The sequence below is a fragment of the Vulpes lagopus genome, chromosome 3 (assembly GCF_018345385.1).
Source record: "Vulpes lagopus strain Blue_001 chromosome 3, ASM1834538v1, whole genome shotgun sequence".
NCBI classification, from domain to species: Eukaryota; Metazoa; Chordata; class Mammalia; order Carnivora; family Canidae; genus Vulpes; species Vulpes lagopus.
Window position 1 is genome coordinate 85,092,460 of NC_054826.1, and position 21,355 is coordinate 85,113,814.

The 21,355-nt window shown below is 47.4% G+C and overlaps 1 protein-coding gene across 2 annotated transcripts in view; it reads left to right on the top strand.

The window, feature by feature from the left end:
* The first annotated feature begins 2,374 nt into the window (after nt 1–2,374).
* The window catches only part of EDARADD (EDAR associated death domain), a 64,588-nt gene continuing 45,607 nt past the window's right edge, over nt 2,375–21,355 (top strand). The window contains exons 1-3 of one of the 2 annotated variants that reach the window (XM_041748855.1): nt 2,375–2,656; nt 11,140–11,198; nt 15,192–15,231. In XM_041748855.1, the coding sequence (XP_041604789.1) occupies nt 2,626–2,656; nt 11,140–11,198; nt 15,192–15,231 (130 nt within the window). In that variant the 5' untranslated portion in view covers nt 2,375–2,625. The remainder of the gene's footprint in view (nt 2,657–11,139; nt 11,199–15,191; nt 15,232–21,355) is intronic. The other variant, XM_041748854.1, reaches the window with a different exon arrangement.

Consider the following 21,355-nt stretch of genomic DNA (forward strand, 5'->3'; position numbering starts at 1 on the left):
TGAAACTCCAAGGATAGAATGAAGGCAGGAAGGGAGATGGTATATTATATATATTACACACACACACACACACACACACACACACATTATTCCAGTGAAGTATCACAATCCTGCAAATTCTTACACATTCAGAGTTTAGCAAGCAACCCACACTCACAGTGACAGGCCCATGAGTCAAATCCAGCATGTTTGACTCCATGATCACCAATTCCAGTATCCTCACTTATTATGATTCTGAATTCATGAATATGTAGGTGCTATGAGGAAACGTCAAAAATACCCATTTTATTTTATTTTATTTTATTTTTTTTATTTTTATTTTTTTAAAATACCCATTTTAAAGAGTGTTTTAAACACTGCTTGGGCAGCAATAGAAACAAAAGCAGAATGACATAATGTAACCACAGATAGTTTGTAGGGGAATCCTTTGGGGACTCTGGTGGATAAAATTTTCTAGAGTCTCCCCAAAGGAGACTCTGGTGGATAAAATTTTTTAATTAGTTTTTCATAAATTATTTTAAAGAAAGCTCCCATTTGTAGTGTACACTTTATAGTTCACAAAGCACATGACAACAATAAAGATAATGATGGGTTATGGCTGCAATTCATAGAATAGGATATACAGGGAAATTGAATGAAAGGGAATAATAACTTATGTCCCTAGTCAATCTTCCATGTAAATAAATTAAACCAAAAGTACATTTCTGCCACCTACCTTCTATTTGCCATAATAAATAATGATACAAAGATGAATTACAGTTCATGGTTTTGAAAAGCAAACCAGCATTATAGCAATGCTTGAGCTTGTGTTGCTAACAAGATAGCTCAACTTGATATGTGGTTCCTGACAACCAACTTCAGAAATAATTCCATCTTCATGAGAAGTCAGAAAGAACCACAAACCAAACCTCAAAATAGCTTCTAAGAGAAAATACTCTTAAAAAAAAAATCCCCCTCCTATCAGAAGCAGACTAAAGGGAAGTTTATCCTCCCACTTACAAATTCCCCAGAAAGCTTCACCTAGAAGGTTGTGCTCTCTTCAGACACTAGCAGGACCCTCTTTTCTGAGCCTGTTATTTCTTCCATGGCATATTCCAGAGAATAAGACCCTAATCCAGAGAGTGCTATGGGCCTCAGGACTACTAAGCAGATGGTGAGAGGCACCAAGCAAGCCTCTGGTCATCAAGAGGGTATGTAGACATTTGCTGCTTTTCTGCATTTTTCAAAACTGAGTTTTTAGCTGGAGGCTGCTCCTTTATGACAAACTGCCGATACCGTGCACTAAAGGCTATTATACTAACTTACAAACCAGTTTCAGACCAATCTGTCTTTCCTTTCTCATATGCCAAGGCAAACATGGATTATTCAAAACCCTGAAGAGAATGCTACCAAGTCCAAATTGCCTGTGACCTTTGTGTAATGGATTTCTGAGTGATGATGAGTTTAGTTAAAATAGATCTATTTTGAATATATTCTTGGTCAACGATTCCAATCTGTGCTCACTTGAGTAAGTGGCGCACAGTCCTTTTCCAATGCTGTCGGTCGGGCTCTGCTTTTAAGGACCAATTCCGCGTTTTCGAGAGAACCCCAAACTATTTTCCTAGCGTGGCTGTCGGGATGTCGATCAGCCGTTCCCTTTTCACTCCCTTTGTGCAGCACCTTGCCCTGGAGGTCACGTAATCACGAACATGCCAAAGGAAAACCCAGGTCGGAGGTGCTGCCGGTGCCTTCAGGCGGCAGCACGCTCGGCCCGAGGCTGCGGGAGGCGCTTCAAGCGCAGACCCGGGAGGGCGCCGCAGCCGGGCCGGGCCTCCGCGGATCGGGCGCGCCTGGGCCAGCGCGGGAGGGGGCAGCACGCGGCCGAGGCCGAGCGGGCCTTCGGGGTACCGGGGGCGGGCGCCGCGGGGCCCCCGCCCGGCCTCCGCCCCCGGCCCGGCCTCCACCCCCCCCCGCCCCGGCCTCCACCCCCCCCCGGCCTCCACCCCCCCCCGCCCCGGCCTCCACCCCCCCCCCCGGCCTCCACCCCCCCCCCGCCCCGGCCTCCACCCCCCCCCGGCCTCCACCCCCCCCCCCGCCCCGGCCTCCACCCCCCCCCCCCCCCCCCGCCCCGGCCTCCACCCCCCCCCCCCCCCGTCCCGGCCTCCACCCGCCCCCGCCCCGGCCTCCACCCGCCCCCGCCCCGGCCTCCACCCCCCCCCCGCCCCGGCCTCCACCCCCCCCCGGCCTCCACTCCCCCCGCCCCGGCCTCCACCCCCCCCCCCCCCCGGCCCGGCCTCCACCCCCCCCGTCCCGGCCTCCACCCCCCCGGCCTCCACCCCCCCCTCCGCCCCGGCCCCGCCCCCACCCCGGCCTCCGCCCCGCCCCGCCCCCGCCCCAGCCCGCGCCTGGGCAGCCAGCGGGGGAGGCGGCCTCGCCCACGCGGGGCTCCGCTAATTGCCGAGGCAGGAAGTGAGCGCGAGGCGGCGGCGGAGGCCCGGGAGGCGGCGGCGGAGGCCCGGGAGGAGGGGGCGGGGCGCAGTGTCGGGCGCGTCGGCACCGCGGGGCCCGCCGTCCTCGCCGTCCCGCCGTCCGCCCGGGTCCGAGGCCGCGCAGCCCCGCCGGCGCCCGTCAGCCCCTCCCTGCCCCATGGCTTCTCCGGACCACCCCGTGCGCGCAGGTAAAGTGAGTGACGCCGCCGGGCCCTCCGCGGGCCCCCCCGTCCGAGCCCCCCGCGGGCCCCCCCGTCCGAGCCCCCCCGCGGGCCCCCCCGTCCGAGCCCCCCGCGGGCCCCCCCGTCCGAGCCCCCCGCCCCCCCGCGGGCCCGCCCCGTCCGAGCCCCCAGTCCGAGCCCTCCGCGGGCCCCCCCGTCCGAGCCCCCCGCCCCCCCGCGGGCCCCCCCGTCCGAGCCCCCCGCCCCCCCCGCGGGCCCCCCCGTCCGAGCCCCCCGCCCCCCCGTCCGAGCCCCCCGGCCCCGGCCCCCCGCGCGCCCAGGCCCCCCGCCCCACGCTGCGGCCGCGCCGCTTTTGTCCTGGGCTCGCGGCCCCGGCTCCACCCCGTGTCCCAAGCGTCCCGGCAGCGGAGAGCGCGGGGAGCGGACGTCGGCGTTTCCTCCCTGGCTCTTCTTTCTCGCCACTCACAGGCCTGCCCCGGTCTCCTCTTCACTCCTCATTTTTGCTTTTCTTAAGTGCTTTTCCGTATACTGACCCTCAGGGCTGCTTCGTAAAAGCTGCTGCACACGGACCCGAGAGCCTAATCCCCACCGGTGGGATCCCACCTGGAGGGAACTTTTTGACCAAAACGGCCTCTAGTTCTTTCCTTGACTTAAAACAGTCTGTGTACCTGAGGCCAGAATCTACCTGTGTCTTTACTCTCTTGGGCTCACGAACCTCCTCAGACTTCATCCTCCAGGATTTCTCTGTCCTTGCTACCCCCCCCCCCCACCCCGCCGCAGCCTTGGCCCGGATCCCCGGTGACTGTTGAACACACAAACGAATGAATGATACATCCCCGGAGCATACTGGGGCTTTGTCTTGTTTCGCTGAGGTTGGAAAGACTAGGGAGAGACCATATATACAGATACAGAATTGCGTGTCACTGCTCCGATAAACGTGTGTCCTGTTTTGTTGCTTGGGAAAAGCAAACCAGCATTTTTTTTCTTGCTTGAGCATTCCATCATCAATCTGTGGCTTGAGCAGTTAGGAGGAGAGAGTATCTGGAGGTGAGTCAGAAGGCACCTAAACTGGCATCCTAGTGTGCTGGGATTCGGAGAGTGTCCCAGAGATTTTAAAGGAAGAATTACATTCTAATTCAAGTGGGGAATGGTAAACACTTTATCGATGGGAGATGGAAACTATTAAATTGTCTGGCCAACCTTTCCATCTCCCCCCATATCCATTATTTGGAAAAATAGAAAGGGTGGTAAAAGGAGAAATCCTCCCACTCACCTCCACATCCTCTTCCAAGAACCTAATGGATGAGGCGCCAAGAGGTTTTAAAATCAGAGGCCTGATTTTACCAACAGTGGTCTCAGATCTCATTCAATGATCATGGTGATCTTGGGGATGTGGGGACCCACTGAATGGGATCAAGTATAAAATCTGCTTGGGTCCCTAACAATTAGTAGCAGCAGAGAAGATGAGACTGAAGAACTATAGCTTAATAGTGACACAATGTATAAAAAGCTTCAGTGAGTCACAGTGTGGAGAGGCTACCAGGGCAGCTAGTATGGTCCTAGGTGACCTTATGTAGCACTACAAGATCTAGATTTCCCATGATGGTGTTCTTGGTTGACCCCACCCAGTCTACCCAAAAATAGATGCTCACAACTTGGAACAAAAGGTCTTGGAGATCCCAGCAAGAGAGGCACAATAAGAGGGGGTGCTGATAGGAGGGTGTCCTTCAGGAGGAATCTGTCTTCTTGACTTTAAGATAGAGAACTCAAATATGTGCAGGTGAAATCTTTTTGGCTCCAAAGAGGGAAGAGGCCTCCAAAACGCGAGGTCTCCTTGTCACTTGTAAAGATGTCTGAATATGTTAAGCGTATTCAGACGTCTCAAAGAGGTCCTCATGTCCATTCCCACTCTGGAATTCTATCAATAAGGTGAGTGCTCCTCCATTAAAAAAAATCTAAAATTCCTTCCCTTTCTCATGGAGTTTCTGGAACCCCCAGGACACACCCACCTACCCCTTCCATTGCTGTAACTAAGCCCCAGATGGTACTAATTTGTGGAACCCACTAAAGGCAATTTTTACTTGTACACCCCCGACCAAGTTACCATACTCTCTCCCCTAATTTCCTGCACTCACCTCCCACCTCATGTGTTCACACCTGCACTTGCCTTTTACCAATGGCTTCGCCAAAAGGCGGCCAGAGTGGCCTTTCAAAGACAAATCAGTTCCTGTCATTTGTCCACTTAGAAACCTGCATGGACTATCTAATAAATTCTCAGTCCTTAGAGTTTCCATCCTCAGTTCCTCCCTCTCTATCTACCCCTCCACCTGACTGATGCTCTGTCCCTGTCTCTCTGCACTTTACCCACACTGCCTCCTCCCCCCCCCCCCCCCCCCCCCAGAGCCCTCCTGCTTGAGAGCCTTTGCACAAGTGATTCCCATTGCTTGGAAGATCTTCTTCACCTCTTCTCCCACTCCACTTACCTCCTGCTTATTCTTCAGATCTCAGCTCAAAAGCCCCACAGTACATATTCCATGTGCCCTGTTCTTTCCTTTATAGCACCAGCCTCCATTTCTAGCTGGTTGTGTCACTAATGTCTCTCCCCTGTTAGCCTGGAAGCTCTCAGAGTGCACGTCTGTTTAGCTTAGAACACCTGGCACAGCACTCATCATAGTAAGCCCTGGGTAACTATTGCTCACCTCACCAAATGAGTGAAAGAATAAAACTGAACCACATCCATTTCAAACTGTCGGCAGAAAAAGCTTTTCTTGTATTGACACTTTAGAAACTTACTTGTCAAGTTAGACATGTTCACTGACTTTACCTTGTAAAGTTAAAAAAAAAAAAAAAGACATATCTCCATGAGCATATGACAGCGGTGTGTATATACGATTATACCACATTATGAGTTTAATGTAAGAAGATGACATTTTACCCTAAGAAAATTTATAAGGCTGTTGGAATCACATGGAAATTAGTCATGCTGGTTACAGCACAGCTATCTTACTCTATCTCTGTCACTAATAAAAATCTAACACCAGATGAGTCAGAATTGTCTGTCAGAGAAGAGTCAAATCTGTCTCATGTTCATACAGATGTTAAAGCCTGGAATGAAGACAGAGGCTTTGAAAGCCTGGGTTGAGGTATTGTGATTCATTGCAATGAGCTGCGTGTCCAGGGCCACTAGCATGTGGTCATGTGTCCTGCGGTCCCTTGTGTACCTTGTAGCAAGGCCACTGGCTAGGAGTGGCTCAGGACAGAGCTGGGTGGCATCTTCTCTCTCCCCGCCTCACCTAGCCCTCCTCTTGGCTAAGGTGGGTCTCAGGTGGCCACCTGCCCTTCTGGCAAGCCCCAATAGCACTGGGAGCAGAATGCAGGCCTGAAGAGTGAACCGCTTCAAGGAGCGCCCTGTTTGACAGTCAGCTCTTCTTCAGATGCACCAGAGATGCACAAGCTCCTTCCCTCTCTCCTGCCCTGCCTGTGAGGTTTCTCAGTGCCCACTTCCTTTCTTATATGCCTGTGTTCTAGATTTTTCTCTCTCTCTCCTAGTTATTCCCCTCATCTGAATCTCCTCTTTTGTCCCTGTGTCCCCTTTCTCTCCCAGCTCATCCCCTTCCCTGGACCCTCTTCATTCCATCTCCTCTGTAGGCCTGAGCCCCATTGAATGCTTGGGCACCCTCCAATGAAGTTACTCTTTGGTGGGCATTTCCTGCAGAATCAGGGAAGAAGAGAAATTGAGCCGTGTGTCAGCACCTTCATGCAGCCTTGCTGCTCTGGGAGCTTTTGGGAATCCTGAATATGGTCAGGACTTGAGGACCTCTTCAGAACTAGGCATGAAGATGGCTATAGGTCAAAAGAAAAGCTATTACACCAAAAAAAAAAAAAAAATCACCATCATCATGAATGAAAAATAAGTGAACTCTGAAATCCCAAGTCGGAAGACTTGGCTTGAATTTTTCACTAGAAAGTCCACAAGCCTCTCTGTCTTGGCTCCTGGTGCCCGGGAAAGGCAGAAAGCTCTGACACACTTCCCTCTTTGTTTGAGGGAACATCCTTAGCAGTCACCTTTGAACTTCACCTGAGAAGCTGTCTCTAGGAACCATTGGCCCTCCTCTGCCATGACCAATGAAGGGAGCTGTCAGGACGTAACAGTGCAGTGGCTGGGCACATCACCAGGGTGTGCGTTGCAAACAGTATGTGATTGTTGCTTCTGGAGGAGCCGTGGGATGTGGTCTGCAGTTCTGACTCCATGGCTGAGATGTGGGTCCTTCGGTAAATGAGTACGGATGAGCTTTTGGATTTAGAGTTGATGTTGCAGTGACCGGTGCTTTGGGGGATGTTTGGGTGAATGTATTTTGTACGTGGGAAGGACATGAATTTGAGGGGCCAGAGAGTGGACTGTTTTGGACTGAACTTCATTTTCCCCAAAACCTTGTTGCCATTCTAATCTCCAGGACCTCAGAATGTGACCTTATTTGGAACTAGAGCCTTTGCAGATGTAATTGGGTTAAAATGAGGTCATTAGAGTGGGTCCTAATCTCATATAACTGACATCCTTATGAAAAGGGAAAATCTGGACATTGAGATTCCCCCACTGTCAGGTAGGTGGTCAGTGCATGAACTTCTAGAACCCTGAAAGTAGTCGAAAACAAGCACAGGCTGGGCACTAGGTTAGTGGGAGCTCTAGTGGAATTTCAGATGCAGGTGCTGTGGAGGACAGCTTCCTATATCATAGTGACTTTAGCCTGAAGATGCTCTTTTGCCTATGGGGCCACTGCTTCTCACCATTCATGGACCTTGAAAGCTGGAAGGACATGTGGAGTCTCTCTGTTCACCCTTGAATATTGCAGATTAGAGGTATGAGGCCCAGAGAAGCAAATGATTGTGCAGCCTGCCTAGCTTGCTCTCATGTGCCTGAGAGCAAGGCTAGGTGCCCTCGCTAAGGGCCATGCTATGTGAGATCATCATGCACTTCTCTCCTGTCTCCTATCTTTTGAGAACTCTCTGGAAGATGTTCATATAAATTAAACATCATTCTCACTTCCATCAGTTTTGGTCGGTTGCCAGCTAATGGGGGGTGGACTGTGCCTGCCATAGAGTCTCCAATCCAGGAGAGTGGAGGTGGCTCTGGGAAGAAAGCACTGCTGGAGACTGTAGGGCTATTGCTGAGGGCCAGAGGATGGTCCCCATGTGGCCCTGACCTGAACTCACACAGTCCCCCTTCCTGTCTTGGCTCTTCCTGTGCCTCATGTCTCCTCTGATATCAGAACCTTCCCTGGGGGCCCTGCCTGCTGTTCCCTGGGGCCTGTAAAAACACTTCATAATATTGTCAACATGCAGCTCCAAGAGCTCTTAGAAATCCTTTAGGACAACCTCCTAATCCCAGGATTAGCCCCCCTCCAGATGCTGTCTTTGGCACATGACAGTCTAGGCCTTGCAAACAAAGGTAGCTGAAGGTGAAGCACAAGAACCTCTTGGGCAGAGGAAGGTACGATGTCAGGCAGAGCGTGCCTGGTGCCATGTGCACCTGGGTCTGTGAGTGAACTTGGCAATGATGCACATGGAAGAACTTCCTCCAAGGCCTGATCTATATCAGATGCTCCAGTGAAGGTGGAAAGAGCCCTGAAAGTGTCTCTACTGCTGGTTCCCAGCACATCGCCTTTCATGATTGCCCTGTTGCTTGGCATCTGTGCCTCTGAAAATGAAAAAACCCTACCTTCGTTGTGCCCTTCCCATCATAAGTTCCATTTATAATCAGAGAGTTCAGACCAAAGCAAGAGATGTTGGGCCTGCAGGCATGTGTTGTTGTCTCCTGGCTCTTCCTGTTCCCCTCACAGCCCTCTGAGTCTTGCTCAGGTGTGACCCAGAGTGTGGTCAGGTTCTGAGGGGCAAGGAGGCTCCTGCAACCCAGGGGGTCCCACCACAGGCCTGACCAGAATGTCCATCACCTGGGACCCCCCAGACTACAGGTTATGGAGGAAGGAGCCTGAGGCAGCAAGCAGTGAAGTCAGTCGTCCAAGGTCACACCGCTGGCCCTGTTCAAGGCTGGGCCACTGCGCTCTGCTGGCATGGCACAGAAAGCCAAGGCCTTCTGCACCCAAGCCCACCCTGCCTTCCTTTTGACTGTGTTGTTAGTGCTCTCACTGCTGCTTTCCCAGTCACATGCTCCATTTTCTTCCTCTCATGCTAATTCTGTAGGAAACAGAATGAACTTGTCACAGATACAGTGGGTGGTTTAGAAACCCCCTGCCACTCATACCCCAGCTCCCCAAGTCCTGCACAGCCGATGGACCTGAAATTCCATTGTTGGTATCACTGATATACCGCACCCCTGGTGGGTATTATCACCCAGGTACACTTTAGTGGAAATGGAATTATTGAGACAAGGCTGTGATAGGAGAGGTGGGAGGAAGGCACTTGAGGCAGCTCCTACCACCCTCTCCCCAGCCAGGAACCAGAACAAGAAAGATGGAAAGGAAAACTCTCAAAAGCCAACCTCGGTGCCTCTGGCTGGACATATCTGGAATACACGAACATGCTCTGTTCTTTCTCATCACTTGCTCATTCTGTTCCCTCTACTGAGAATGCTTTTCCCTCCCCGACCACTTCTCCTAGCTAACTTCAGCTCATCTTCCAGGCTCAGCTGTCATTTCCCCTGCAGGCTCTTCCCTCCCCCCGCTCTCACTCTCTCCCCTCGGGTGCACCCCAGGCTGGGCCTGTGCTCTTCCTCTCCTTTCCACATCACTCTGCACTGCCGTTACTTAACACCGAGTGTGCTCTGTGTTATAATCACCTATTACTTGGGCTACAGAAGTCCTGCAAACTCAGGGTGGAATTAGCAACACTGGTGGTTCTTCCTTTCTTTATAGGGATTGAAATCTTTATTAAGTTTGTATTCCACTGGGCTGGGGCCCTAGCCCCCTCCTTGGGGTCACAGAGGAATCTGAGAAGATGACATGGTGCTGGGAGGAGCCGTGGATTAGCATCGATGGTCTCAGGGTCTGAGCCTTAGAAGACCCTTGAGGTCCAGCAGCGTCTGCTTCTGTGCCAGACACAAATCACGGTGTTTCTGCCAGGGCTGGGAAGTCCCCTTCATGCATCCCCAGCTGTGGCCTAGCTATCTCTGGGGCTCTGCCAGGGACCGGGGCATGGTCCCCACGCGGGTAGATGCAGACATCTGTCCCCCGCTCCATGGGAGGACGCTGACAGAAGGCTGTCTCCATTTGCCCCCATTCCCCTGGGCCACCTCATTTAATCTCTTCAGTGACTAGGCCATCATAAAACAAACATGTAGAGAGATGCTCCCTTCACACGGCTTCTCCTTTGGGCATTGTCAGCACTTCTCAGGCAAAGATATGTGAAAAGCCCAGACACATTCTAGAAGGGAGATATTTAGGGAGAACAAACACAAGCTGATATCTCAATAAATCATTTTGCTATGCTCTTTTGGATCCCCAAAGGCATTTCCCGGGCCTGGTCCATGGTGTATACTTAATTCCACTTAAGTTGGCTTTTGGCTGGTTTAAGGCTTCTGCTTAGGGTTTTTAGGTTGTACACTGCACAAATCTACAGGACCTCACTCAAACCAATGTGATTTTATTCACATAGTTTTCTGGCAGATGTCTGGTCAATGGTCTTGGAGAAGGGGAGCTTTTTCCTAATTTGAATAAATTCTTAACATCTAGTGGTGGCCTCGACCAAGGCCTATACCTTTTTCTGGTTTTCCTCATTCAATTCCTTAAATGCAACAAGTGGTAAATAAAGAGACAAAAATCTTGGGAAATCAATATCACTTTGTTTGATAATGTTCCTGGGAGGTTGCTGACTTATTAATTATCTGAACCACAGCTAGAAGCTGAATATTTTAAAATGATAAAACTGCATTACAGAAGAGTAAGAAATACAGGAGAAGAAGAAGTCAGGATCATGTCATTCTTGTTCAAAGTTAAATTATGCCAGAGAGTCATGGGAACCATGTGTACATAATTCATGGTTACCTGTAACTCCGAGTGTTTGTGGATCTCTACAAGTAAACTGTTTAAAATATGGTGGTGTTTATTTTTATTTTTTATTTTAAAGATTTTATTTATTCATGAGAGACACACACACACACAGAGAGAGAGAGAGAGAGAGAGAGAGCAGAGGAGGGAGAAGCAGGCTCCATGCAGGGAGCCTGAAGAGGGACTTAATCCCAGGACCATGGGACCATGACCTGAGCTGAAGGCAGAGCCTCAACCACTGAGCCACCCAGGCATCCCAAATATGGTATTTTTTAAAATAAAGTTTGTCTTAATTTCTTTCTTGATGCGATCTGACCCCATTCCTTCCTATTTTGTTTCTTGTAATGATTGAAGGTAAGTTTTTCTCAAGCCTGACTAAGGTAGCTTGCGTTGATCCAAAGACAATTCAGGGGACACATTTGTGCTCTTAAATTAAAGAAAATACTCTCCATTTGTTTTGTGTGTGTGTGTGTGTGTGTGTTTTAACAGATCATATGGCAAAGGAGCCAGTGGAAGACACGGACCCCAGCACTTTATCCTTTAACATGGTAGGTTACAAACTTTACATTAATGGTGACAACTCTTGTTACTCCTTTTTTCCCTTTGTTACATTTTTATTGTTCAGTATTTACATAAAGATCAGAAACCCCAAAGGAAGGCTTTCCCAAGATAAATTTCTTTATCACATTGTTTTCTGTGATGTAATAAACTTTGGGTTTCTCAGGGCTATTACATTCTGTTCTTGTGATCTTCAATTTTATCGGGTCTTTGTATACAGACGCTCAACCGCTGAGCCACCCAGGCGTCCCTACATGTCTATTTTTAATACTTGTCCATCTACTTGTAACTTCCTCTTCTTCAAAATTCAAAATACTTAATGTGAGATGGAAGGACAAAAGAGAACTACTTTGCAATCCCTGGGGGCTGCCTGTTTGCCTGCTGGGCATACACTATTTGATTCACATGAGTTATCCCATGTAATCCCTGCAACAGCCCTATAAGGTAAGTACTGCCCATTTTACAGTTGAAAAACTGAGACACCTCAGGGGTGGTGAGGTAAGTTGCCCAACCTGGAAGCAGCCCAGGTGCCATTCAAACCCAGCAGCTGGTTTCAGGTCCCTGCCCTGCCTTCATATAACCACTGTGTGGCATGTCTGCTGCTTATGATTTTTGCCAAGGATTTCACATATATCATTTTTCGTCCTCTGAGTAATCAATGAGATGGTAGGACAGCCACCCCATTCTGCAGATGAAGTGATGAAGGTTAACAGATTCATATAAAATCTCCTAGATTTTTATGGAGAAATCTCACAGCTCTGCTGTGTGGCACCATCTCTTGCGTGTAACCACATAAATGCCTCTGGCTACATTACATGTGTTATTATGCATAGAATGTGTGACACATGAATTTTTTTTAAGTGTTCAGAGGAGAGAAGCTGCTCAGTCACAAAAAATTCAGATTAATTTAGTTAGAATAACAAAATCCATACAACAGTATAATTACGCTATATAATTCAATGAAGTCTTGGTGATGCATGAGGCACCTCAGTCTCTCAAGGATCTGAAGTGTTCGTTCTTATGTCTTGAGTCCCCACTTAGCACAGTGCACGAAGTGGCGGTATGGGGGACAGCGCTGGACACACAGTGGAAATGGATGTGAAAACATCCCCTGTCCCTGCATCCCAGAAAAACAGAGCATGGATTGGCCCTGTGGATATTTCCCACCACTCCCTGGGCTGTGGCCCCGTCCTGGAGCCTCTGGCTGCTACAAGGTGTTACCAGTTTGCCCTTCCCAGTTCCTGACCTGTGCTGCTCGCAGACCCCAACTCTCTTCCTGACATCACGCTCTCCTCCCCTCTCACCTTGGGTCACAGCTACCTCTGCTCCATGCCTCCAGGCAAAGTGATTTTTCCAGCCCTTTCCTGGGTCAGTTTGCTGGGGCTACTGCAACAAAGGACCACCTAGTGGGTGACCTAAGCGGCCCACCCTTCTGCAGGTGGGAGGTCTGAAACCAAAGTGACCCCAGGGCCATTCTTCCGAAACCTAAGGGGAAGAATCCTTTCTCATCTGTGCTGGGTGGCAACCCCTGGTGGTCCTCCCCTCGGCTTGTAGCTGCATCCATCTGCTCCCTCTCTGTGTTGGCCCGTGGCCAGGTTCTCCCCCTGGGTCTGTGTCCCTTCTCTTGTATGGAGGCCGGTTCTATTACATTGAGGCTCTGCTCTACTCCATTATGATCTCATCTTCACTAGTCCTAGATCTACATCTGTAGTGACCCTATTTCCAAATGAGGTCACAGTGCTCGCTTCAGCAGCACATGTAACAAATGAGGTCACATTTGGAGGCACCGGGGGTTAGGAACTCAACAGATCTTTTTGGGAGGATGCAAGTCAGCCCATAACACTGCAGGTGCTCCAGGGATGAAACGTACATTCCTCAGCGGGGCAGATGCAGTCCTCCATGACCTCCTCTCAGCATCCCTCCGGATAAGCCATTTGCTGCTCCAGAAACACCCCACGCCTTCCCACCTTCCTAGGTTACTAGCACTGTTCCGTCTGGTGAGGAAAATCTCCTTGCTTCCTCACCTAATGAACTCCTTGTATTTCTTCCTCTTTCCGTTCAGGCTTTTCTGACCTGTGATGCTTTCTTTGCCTTGCCCCAAGGCCTTGAGCAGCTCCCTTCTCCACAGCCCAACCCCTACTTTTTTTTTTTTTAAATTTTTATTTATTTATGATAGTCACAGAGAGAGAGAGAGAGAGAGAGAGGCAGAGACATAGGCAGAGGGAGAAGCAGGCTCCATGCACCGGGAGCCCGACGTGGGATTCGATCCCGGGTCTCCAGGATCATGCCCTGGGCCAAAGGCAGGCGCCAAACCGCTGCGCCACCCAGGGATTCCCCCCAACCCCTACTTTTTACCACGCTGTGCCAGAATTGTTTGCTTGTGTGAGTTCCTGCAAAACTGTTGAATGTCTTCCCACATGTGTGCTAGGCACAAAGCAAAGTTTGATGGACCAAACCTCTCAAGAACCCAGAATGGCACCCACTTAAATCTTTTCACCTCACTTCTAGCATCTTCCATGTAATGTACTGGTTCATCATTTCATATCCCACCCTGTCCCCCTCCAGCCTGCCTCTCTGCTTCTACACCTGTCACTCTTTACTGTACCTGAATTCGCTCCTCTCTGTCCAAGCCCTGCACTCACTGTGCTACTTCCTCTTGGTCACCTGAGTTCTTGGGCATTCTCTACACCTAGCTCAAATGTCAGTCTCTCCAGGAAACCTACATTCAGTCCAGCCTGTTGGTTCTTTCTTGCAGACTCTTAGTAGATGCTTAATTAACACTGAGTTAAAATGTGCAGTTGCAAAGATTATAGTTCCTTCTTTTGAAAAACTCTGAGTCTGTCTGAGGAAATTAGGCAAGCATGAACTTTATTTTTTTATTTTATTTTTTTTTTATGAACTTTAAAAACAGTCTGATAAGTATAGTACAGTTGTGTTTTCTGTGCTCTGGGGAACAGACTGGCTAGAAGAATTCAGTCTGAGGGAAAAATTGACTTTAAGTTCTCCATGATTGATTGATTTCTTCTGTGGAAAAGGAATTGGAGGCTTCTAGAGGTTCTGAAACTTCACTGTTCAGCTCCAAAGAAACTGTAAGGAAGGGAATTTAAAACAAAATCCCTGGTTCCACATCTGTTTCTTTTTCTCCTCTGTCAGAGGAAGACACATGCACAAGACCTACAGGCAAGTTGGAAGGTGCGACTTTTTTTTTTTTTAAGGCTGGAGGGCATAGACCCAAAAGCCCAGATGGGGAATGGATGCTGAGCAAGGGTTAGGGGACAGGGTAGGGGGACTGGGCACATTCCCACTCCTCTCATGTAAGTCATCAGAGAATGGCTACACTGTTTAATCAGAAGTTGAAGCTTCTAGAATACCTGCATAGAGGTACCAAGAAAAAGATACACGACTGAAAGAGCTTTGGCTCTTTTGAATTCCCTCCAATGGTATGCCCCCTTCCAGAGCACCGAGGATCTGGGGAAAATTGTACATGGTGAGTCCATCTCTGTAGGCTGGTTGGCTTTTAAACCCTGTCCTAGTCAGCCCAGGACAGAGCTCTGCAGTCGTGAGTTCTGCTCGATACACAAGCTTGGTGACCCAAACGAATGCCGTGGAAACAGACAAGAAATGGGTCTATTCCTATAATTCATGAAAACAACTCGTCAATTTTAAACTATGGGAAATGGGGGGAAATAGCCTTTTAGAAAAGAGAGGAAGTGTGGTTTTTGTGGTCAGAGCGGAGGAAATTTGGAAGGCTTATTCTGTCTCGTGTTCCAACATTAACTTCTTGTCAACCTTGATTTCATTGGTATAGGCTGAGGATAAAAATGAGCAATGGGTCCGGCCTGTTGGTAGATCTGCAGCTAGAAACTTGCAAGGTTTTAAACTAAAATTATGACTTTCCTCAAACAAAGATTTCTTTTCACTTTGATCTTGTAATTGAACGATGGTGTTTAAAAATAACTCTCCTCTTTTGTTGGTTTCCACAGCCAGACAAATATCCCATTCAGGATACGGGACTCCCTAAAGGTATGTACAGTTACTATAACTCCATGAACTTTGATTACTTTAACATCTTGAACAAAGCACTAGTCAAAGTCATCTCTCGGTATTTAAAGTCATAAAACAGAAACAAGCTGATAATTTACCTTTTGACTTGTTGATTATCTCAGGCATGGATTTTCTTATTAAAATCTATAAGTTGTCTTCTTATAAATTACACATTAAATTCCTGTGGTGTTTTTAACATGCATAAAATGAAGATAGCCATGCCTCTGGGTTGCATGGTTGCACAGAAACCTAACTCAAGCTGATTTTTATTTATTTATTTATTTATTTATTTATTTATTTATTTATTTATTTATTTATTTTTATGATAGTCATACAGAGAGAGAGAGAGAGAGAGAGGCAGAGACACAGGCAGAGGGAGAAGCAGGCTCCATGCACCGGGAGCCCGATGTGGGATTCGATCCCGGGTCTCCAGGATCGCGCCCTGGGCCAAAGGCAGGCGCCAAACCGCTGCGCCACCCAGGGATCCCTCAAGCTGATTTTTAAAAGGGAGGAGGGACATACTGGCTTAAGGTCTTTGAACACTGCTAGGTCCACGCATTTAAACGAGGCTCTCAGATTCAGTCTCTCTGTGTCTTTCGTGGCTCTGTCTTCATCTGTCTGTGTAGGGTCCGTTGTGGGGCAGGCTTTGCCTTCATGGTGGAAAAGGTGGTCAGTGACACCTCTAGTTTTATACGATGCCCTGTCAAGATGGCAGAGCAAGGGGGAGCCTTTCCCCTAGTACCCATAGCACAATTCAAGGAATGACTGGTAATATGGGTAACTTAGGTCATTTGGCCATCCATGAGTCAGTTGTTGCCATCAGGTAGATGGAGGACATTGGTCAGGTCTGCATCTTGAGGTTGGGTGGGGGAGGGCATGGAGTTAGTTCTGCCCAAACTACAAGAAAGAGGCTTCTGTTAGCAGACAGAGGGGCAAAGGATGCTTGGCAGGCCCTAAAGCAAAAAAAAAAAAAAAAAGCCCCCCAAAAACCTATCTTTTGTAATTCACAGGCTAATATAATGTAGCCCTGGTGTAGATGTGGCTAGGCTTAGCGTTTCATAATTCTTCTGTGGGGCAGTCTGCAAAGCTGTGTCTGTTGCAGAGGCCAAGCTGCTGGTTGCCCTACTGGAGCATTTACCTTGTACTCTGCTGGTAACCCAGAGAGGAGGAATGGATGGGCTGGGGAACAGTCAGATCTGACCAGCTTCAGAGATGGCAGAAGTCTCAGCTTCCTGAAGAGGTAGGATTTCCCACCACCCACTAATGTGGGTTTTCCTGGCAGTCCTTATGAGAGGGCAGTCATGGGGTCACCCAACTAGAGAGTTGGGAGGGAGCTCCCTGGCAGGGTTCACCTGGGGGTTAAGTCCAGGGTTCGGCCAAGGCTTCCCTCCCTCTGTTCCTGACTCTCCAGACTCTTCTTCTAACACACAGAAATGGTACCATTAGAGTTGCATTCCTTTTGCCTCCTCTGCGTGTCCTGGGCATGGAAGTGATGTAGTGAAAAGAAACCAAAGGCCAGGTTTGAGTCCAAATCCTGGCTGTACTCAGGGAGGCTTCTGGAAAGCTCACTCTCCCCTTCCCCTTATTGGTGAATGACTTCTAAGTGTCTGGAACCCTCTAGTCTGTGATTTGATTATCTAGTCAGTGAGAAGGTGGCCAGTGCAAGCCAGGCGACCAGGGACAGATGGGAGGCAGTCTCGAGTGGTGCTCCTTAGACTTCAGCGTGCAGTGAAGATTCATCAGAGGGTAGTGGGGGAGCTTGTTTAAAATGTAGATTCTGGGCCCCTGGGTCTGGGCCAGGCCCGGGAACCTGTGTGTAAATGCATACCTGAGTGGTTGGGACACAGAGCTCTCTTTAAGAGACTGCCTGAGGCTTCAAGGATTTGGTGTGTCCCCCAGAGAGGCATATAGACAAGAGAGCCAAACTGTAGCCAGACTACCTGCTGGACTCTGAGTGCCCTCCAGAATGGTGGCTTCTTATCTCAGGGTCTCAGTTTCCTGTCTCGTGTAGGAAGGGCAATGTTATCATCCTCCTTCCAGGACACTAGTAAGAATTCAGTGAAATGAGTCCTGACTGGTGCCTGACACAGGAGACCATCAGATGGTAGAGGAAAATCTGGCAAAGAAATGTGTAAAATAAGGCTTGAGGATGCTTCCCAGCACTGTGGCAAAAATGTTGCTTCTTCAGACGACCACTGAGCTGCAGTGACTCTGGAAATGCAATGTAATGGTTTGATCTGTCTAAAGATATTTTTAAACATCCTTCAAAGTGATTTCCTGTTTTTTTGGGGGGAAAAAAAAGACTGGTTGCTTAGCAACGTGATACTACAGTAACTGTATTATTATTGTGTTTCTCCTAGAATCTGAGATTTACAAAACATTAATTAAGATGGTATTGAGTTTACAAGTAGCATGACTGTAAAAACCATCTTTATGAGAAAGGTGACTAAGACTTCTGTCTTTAGTCACCGAGAACAGTATAATTAAACACATAATTTCTTATCTCCAAAGAAGATGTATAAGACATGATGTATAAGACATGATGTAAGGGCACCTGTGTGGCTCAGTTGGTTGAGTGTCTGACTCTTGGTTTCGGCTCAGGTCATGATCTCAGGGTCATGGGATTGAGCTCTGTGTCAGGCCCTGCTCAGCGTGGTCTCTACTTGAGATTCTCTCTCTCTCTGCCCTTCCCTGCACTCACACCCACACACACATGCTTGCTTTCTCTCTCTCTCTCAATAATGAATAAACAAATAAAATCTTAAAAAAAAAAAACTTACTCCAATATTTGCATTCAATAATATCTATGACTTGATACCTGCTAGTATTTTTTTAAACATGTCAATGGGGCCAATATTATCATTAAACATTTATGGTAATATTTTCATTATAAATGTTTTTAGGGAAAGAAAACCCATTGAGTCAGTGCAGAAACTAATGCATAGAGTTAAGAGTAGTTGTAATCTAATTAAGTCCAAACTCAGACTCTAACATTTAAGTGAATTTTAGGGGGTCCTGCTTTATTTAACAGAAAATTTACCATAATTCACTTGAACAATTTCTATATGGTTAAAAAGTCTTCAAAATTTATTTTCTTAAGTAGATTAAGCATATTTCACAAAATCTTTATTATACTTCCAGTATATTCTTACTGTATACATGAGTAGTATAAAATGATTCCTTCATGGTCCAGACTAGAGTGTTTCGGAATTATGTCCTTTCATCATAAATCAACTGTGGAAATCTAATGTAACTTTAGTGATGAGTGTGTTTTTGAGATGAAACGTTGTTATTTTCTTTTTTTTTAATTTTTTAAAATTTATTTATGATAGTCACACAACAAAGAGAGAGAGAGAGAGGCAGAGACACAGGCAGAGGGAGAAGCAGGCTCCATGCACTGAGAGCCCGACATGGGATTCCATCCCGGGTCTCCAGGATCGCGCCCTGGGCCAAAGGCAGTGCTAAACCGCTGCACCACCCAGGGATCCCTGCTGTTATTTTCTTATCGAGAACAAATGTGTAGCTTCTGCCTCCCCTGATTTTAGAGATTTCAGGGATTCATTCTGTCAGTCTTCTTTTCTAAGAGCTGTTCTGTGAGATCCTGCAAGCCCTAACCTCAGGACTAATTTAAGAGTGAGGTTTATTTCATTAACGTTTTTTGAGTATAGTTGAGGTACAATGTTACATCAGTTTCAGGTATATGACATAGTGCAGAACAGTATGGAAGTTCCTTAAAAAATTAAAAATAGAAATACCATATGATCTAGTAATTCCACTACTGGGTATTCACCCAAATAAAACAAAAACACTAATTCAAAAAGATACATGAACTCTTATGCTGACAGGTGCATTATTTGTAACAACCAAGATACACAACCAACCTTAGTGCCCACTGACAGATGAATGAAGATATGTATGTGTTTGTGTAGAGTATTACACAGCCATTAAAAAGGATGAGATCATGCAGTTTGCAATATGAGTGGGGCTTATTTTAGATCACAAAGCCTCTGATATCTTGTAGAAACTGTTGGCTTGAGTGTTCTGAAGGGACTGTGACTCTTCGCAATTGAGAGAAAATGTGTTTGGAAAAAGAATTCAAATTTCTGAGGGGAAATTGCACATAAAATACATCATAAATCAATCAAGATATTATCTTTTTCTCTAGGGTTACTGCTTTTTTACTGTTAAAATTTTTTTTTTAATTTATTTATGATAGTCACAGAGAGAGAGAGAGAGGCAGAGACACAGGCGGAGGGAGAAGCAGGCTCCATGCACCGGGAGCCTGATGTGGGATTCGATCCCGGGTCTCCAGGATCGCGCCCTGGGCCAAAGGCAGGCGCCAAACCGCTGCGCCACCCAGGGATCCCCTGTTAAAGTTTTTTTGAGGTGATTTTGAGTTAAAGAGCAGTAGACTAATTCTATTGCTAAGTTTGAGGAATTTGAACTCAGGCATAGATGATATTTGGGGAACCTTTTAGAGCAATTTGTTGCTAAATGTAGAAGTAGTGGTTCAATTTAAATAATGAGAAAAATGCACAAAGATGAAGGAATTTGTTAAAAGAATTCAGAAATAGAAATGTTTGCCCGAAAATTAGCAAGCTAACATGCTGTATTTTATACGATTTCTCCCCTCGTAGATTGACAGCATTTTGTTAATAGGCTTCCTTGTTCTAAAGAGGAAACTGAACACCCTTACTACCTGCATAATTTGCTGTGTCCTGGTCCTCCTGCTCATTCCAAGGTTCACTGCCTTCCTCTCAACCTTGCCCAGGACTCCTGTTACAGTCAACTCCCAAATCAACTGTCCTCCCCCAAATTAGGATTTGAATACAAAGGTGACCATCCTCCACAAGTTTTTTCTCTTTTGTGGAGGGCAGGGAGGAGACAGAGAGGGATATGACCACGGGAGGGTTTGGGGTACCACTGCCCAAAAGTAACTACATAAGTTACAGTTGTCCTCCTATTGAGGAAAAAACCCACGCTTTTACGAAAATGCTGGGTTGACCATTATGACACTAAGCATTCTGAAAATCAATGTGACTAAAATCACAGGCTTATTACTTTTGCCAGAGTGCATTAGAATTCTGTGGATGCCTTTTGGATGTCATATTTCTGGGGCCCCCACCGAGATTGCACTTACGGAAGTCAGGTGTGGAGCCCGGTAGTCTGCATTGTTAACCAGCAGAGCAGGTGCTTCGGATGTCAGAATCCTGAGCAGTCTATCTTGGGGAGCACAGGCCAAGGCAAGATCCCCACTGCTCTTTCGCCTCAAAAGGTATCATGTAGAATCTTTGTGAAAAACCATGCTTTTAGTTTACATTTCTCAGGTAATACTATTAAGGGGAAAAAAACGTTTTTTAGTTGGAATCATGTAGGAGGCAGTGAATATAGCCTCTTGTTTGAACAAATCCAGCAGCCCGGCACTTAATAGGTGAGTGAATGTTAACGAATATAAAAAGAGATGAATCAATCAATCTTTTATTCAGTTGTAACTGTTGGCTCCTGATAAATGACTCTTTATTTAAAGCTTTATAACTAAAAGTTTACATAAACCTTTCTTTCATGATATTCTGTATTTCCATCAACTTTCAAGTTGAGAGTACAGTACTGAATTCTGTAAAGATTCAAATCTCATAGACCAAAATCAGTTTTTAACACGTTTGTGCTGTCTTCACCACAAGTTAGGGAGCTGCGACATTAACACATATGTCAGACTCCTTAAAAATGGAGGTTTTTACCCCAAAGTTAAATTTCTGAGAGATATTAAACATTTCACATGCATTTTAGTTTCCTTTGACTTTCACTGGCAATCCCTGCTTTAACAACAGAGCTGGCGTGGCTTTAATTTGACTTTTAGGAGGCTGAGCTCTCAAGACAAGTATAGTCCCACTCGCTGCCCTCTGAAAGGCTTAGTAAAATGTTGGACTAACTAATGAACAGTGTGGAATGTGATGTGGTATTAAGCAGAGGGGAATTGGGTTTGGAGTGCCACTTACTCACCGCATTGGGGAGGGAGGGATCCTGCCCTGAGGGGAGGGGACGGCCACACAACACCTGACACTGGACAGATGAGAGGGACAGCAGTTCACAAGTCACTTATGCT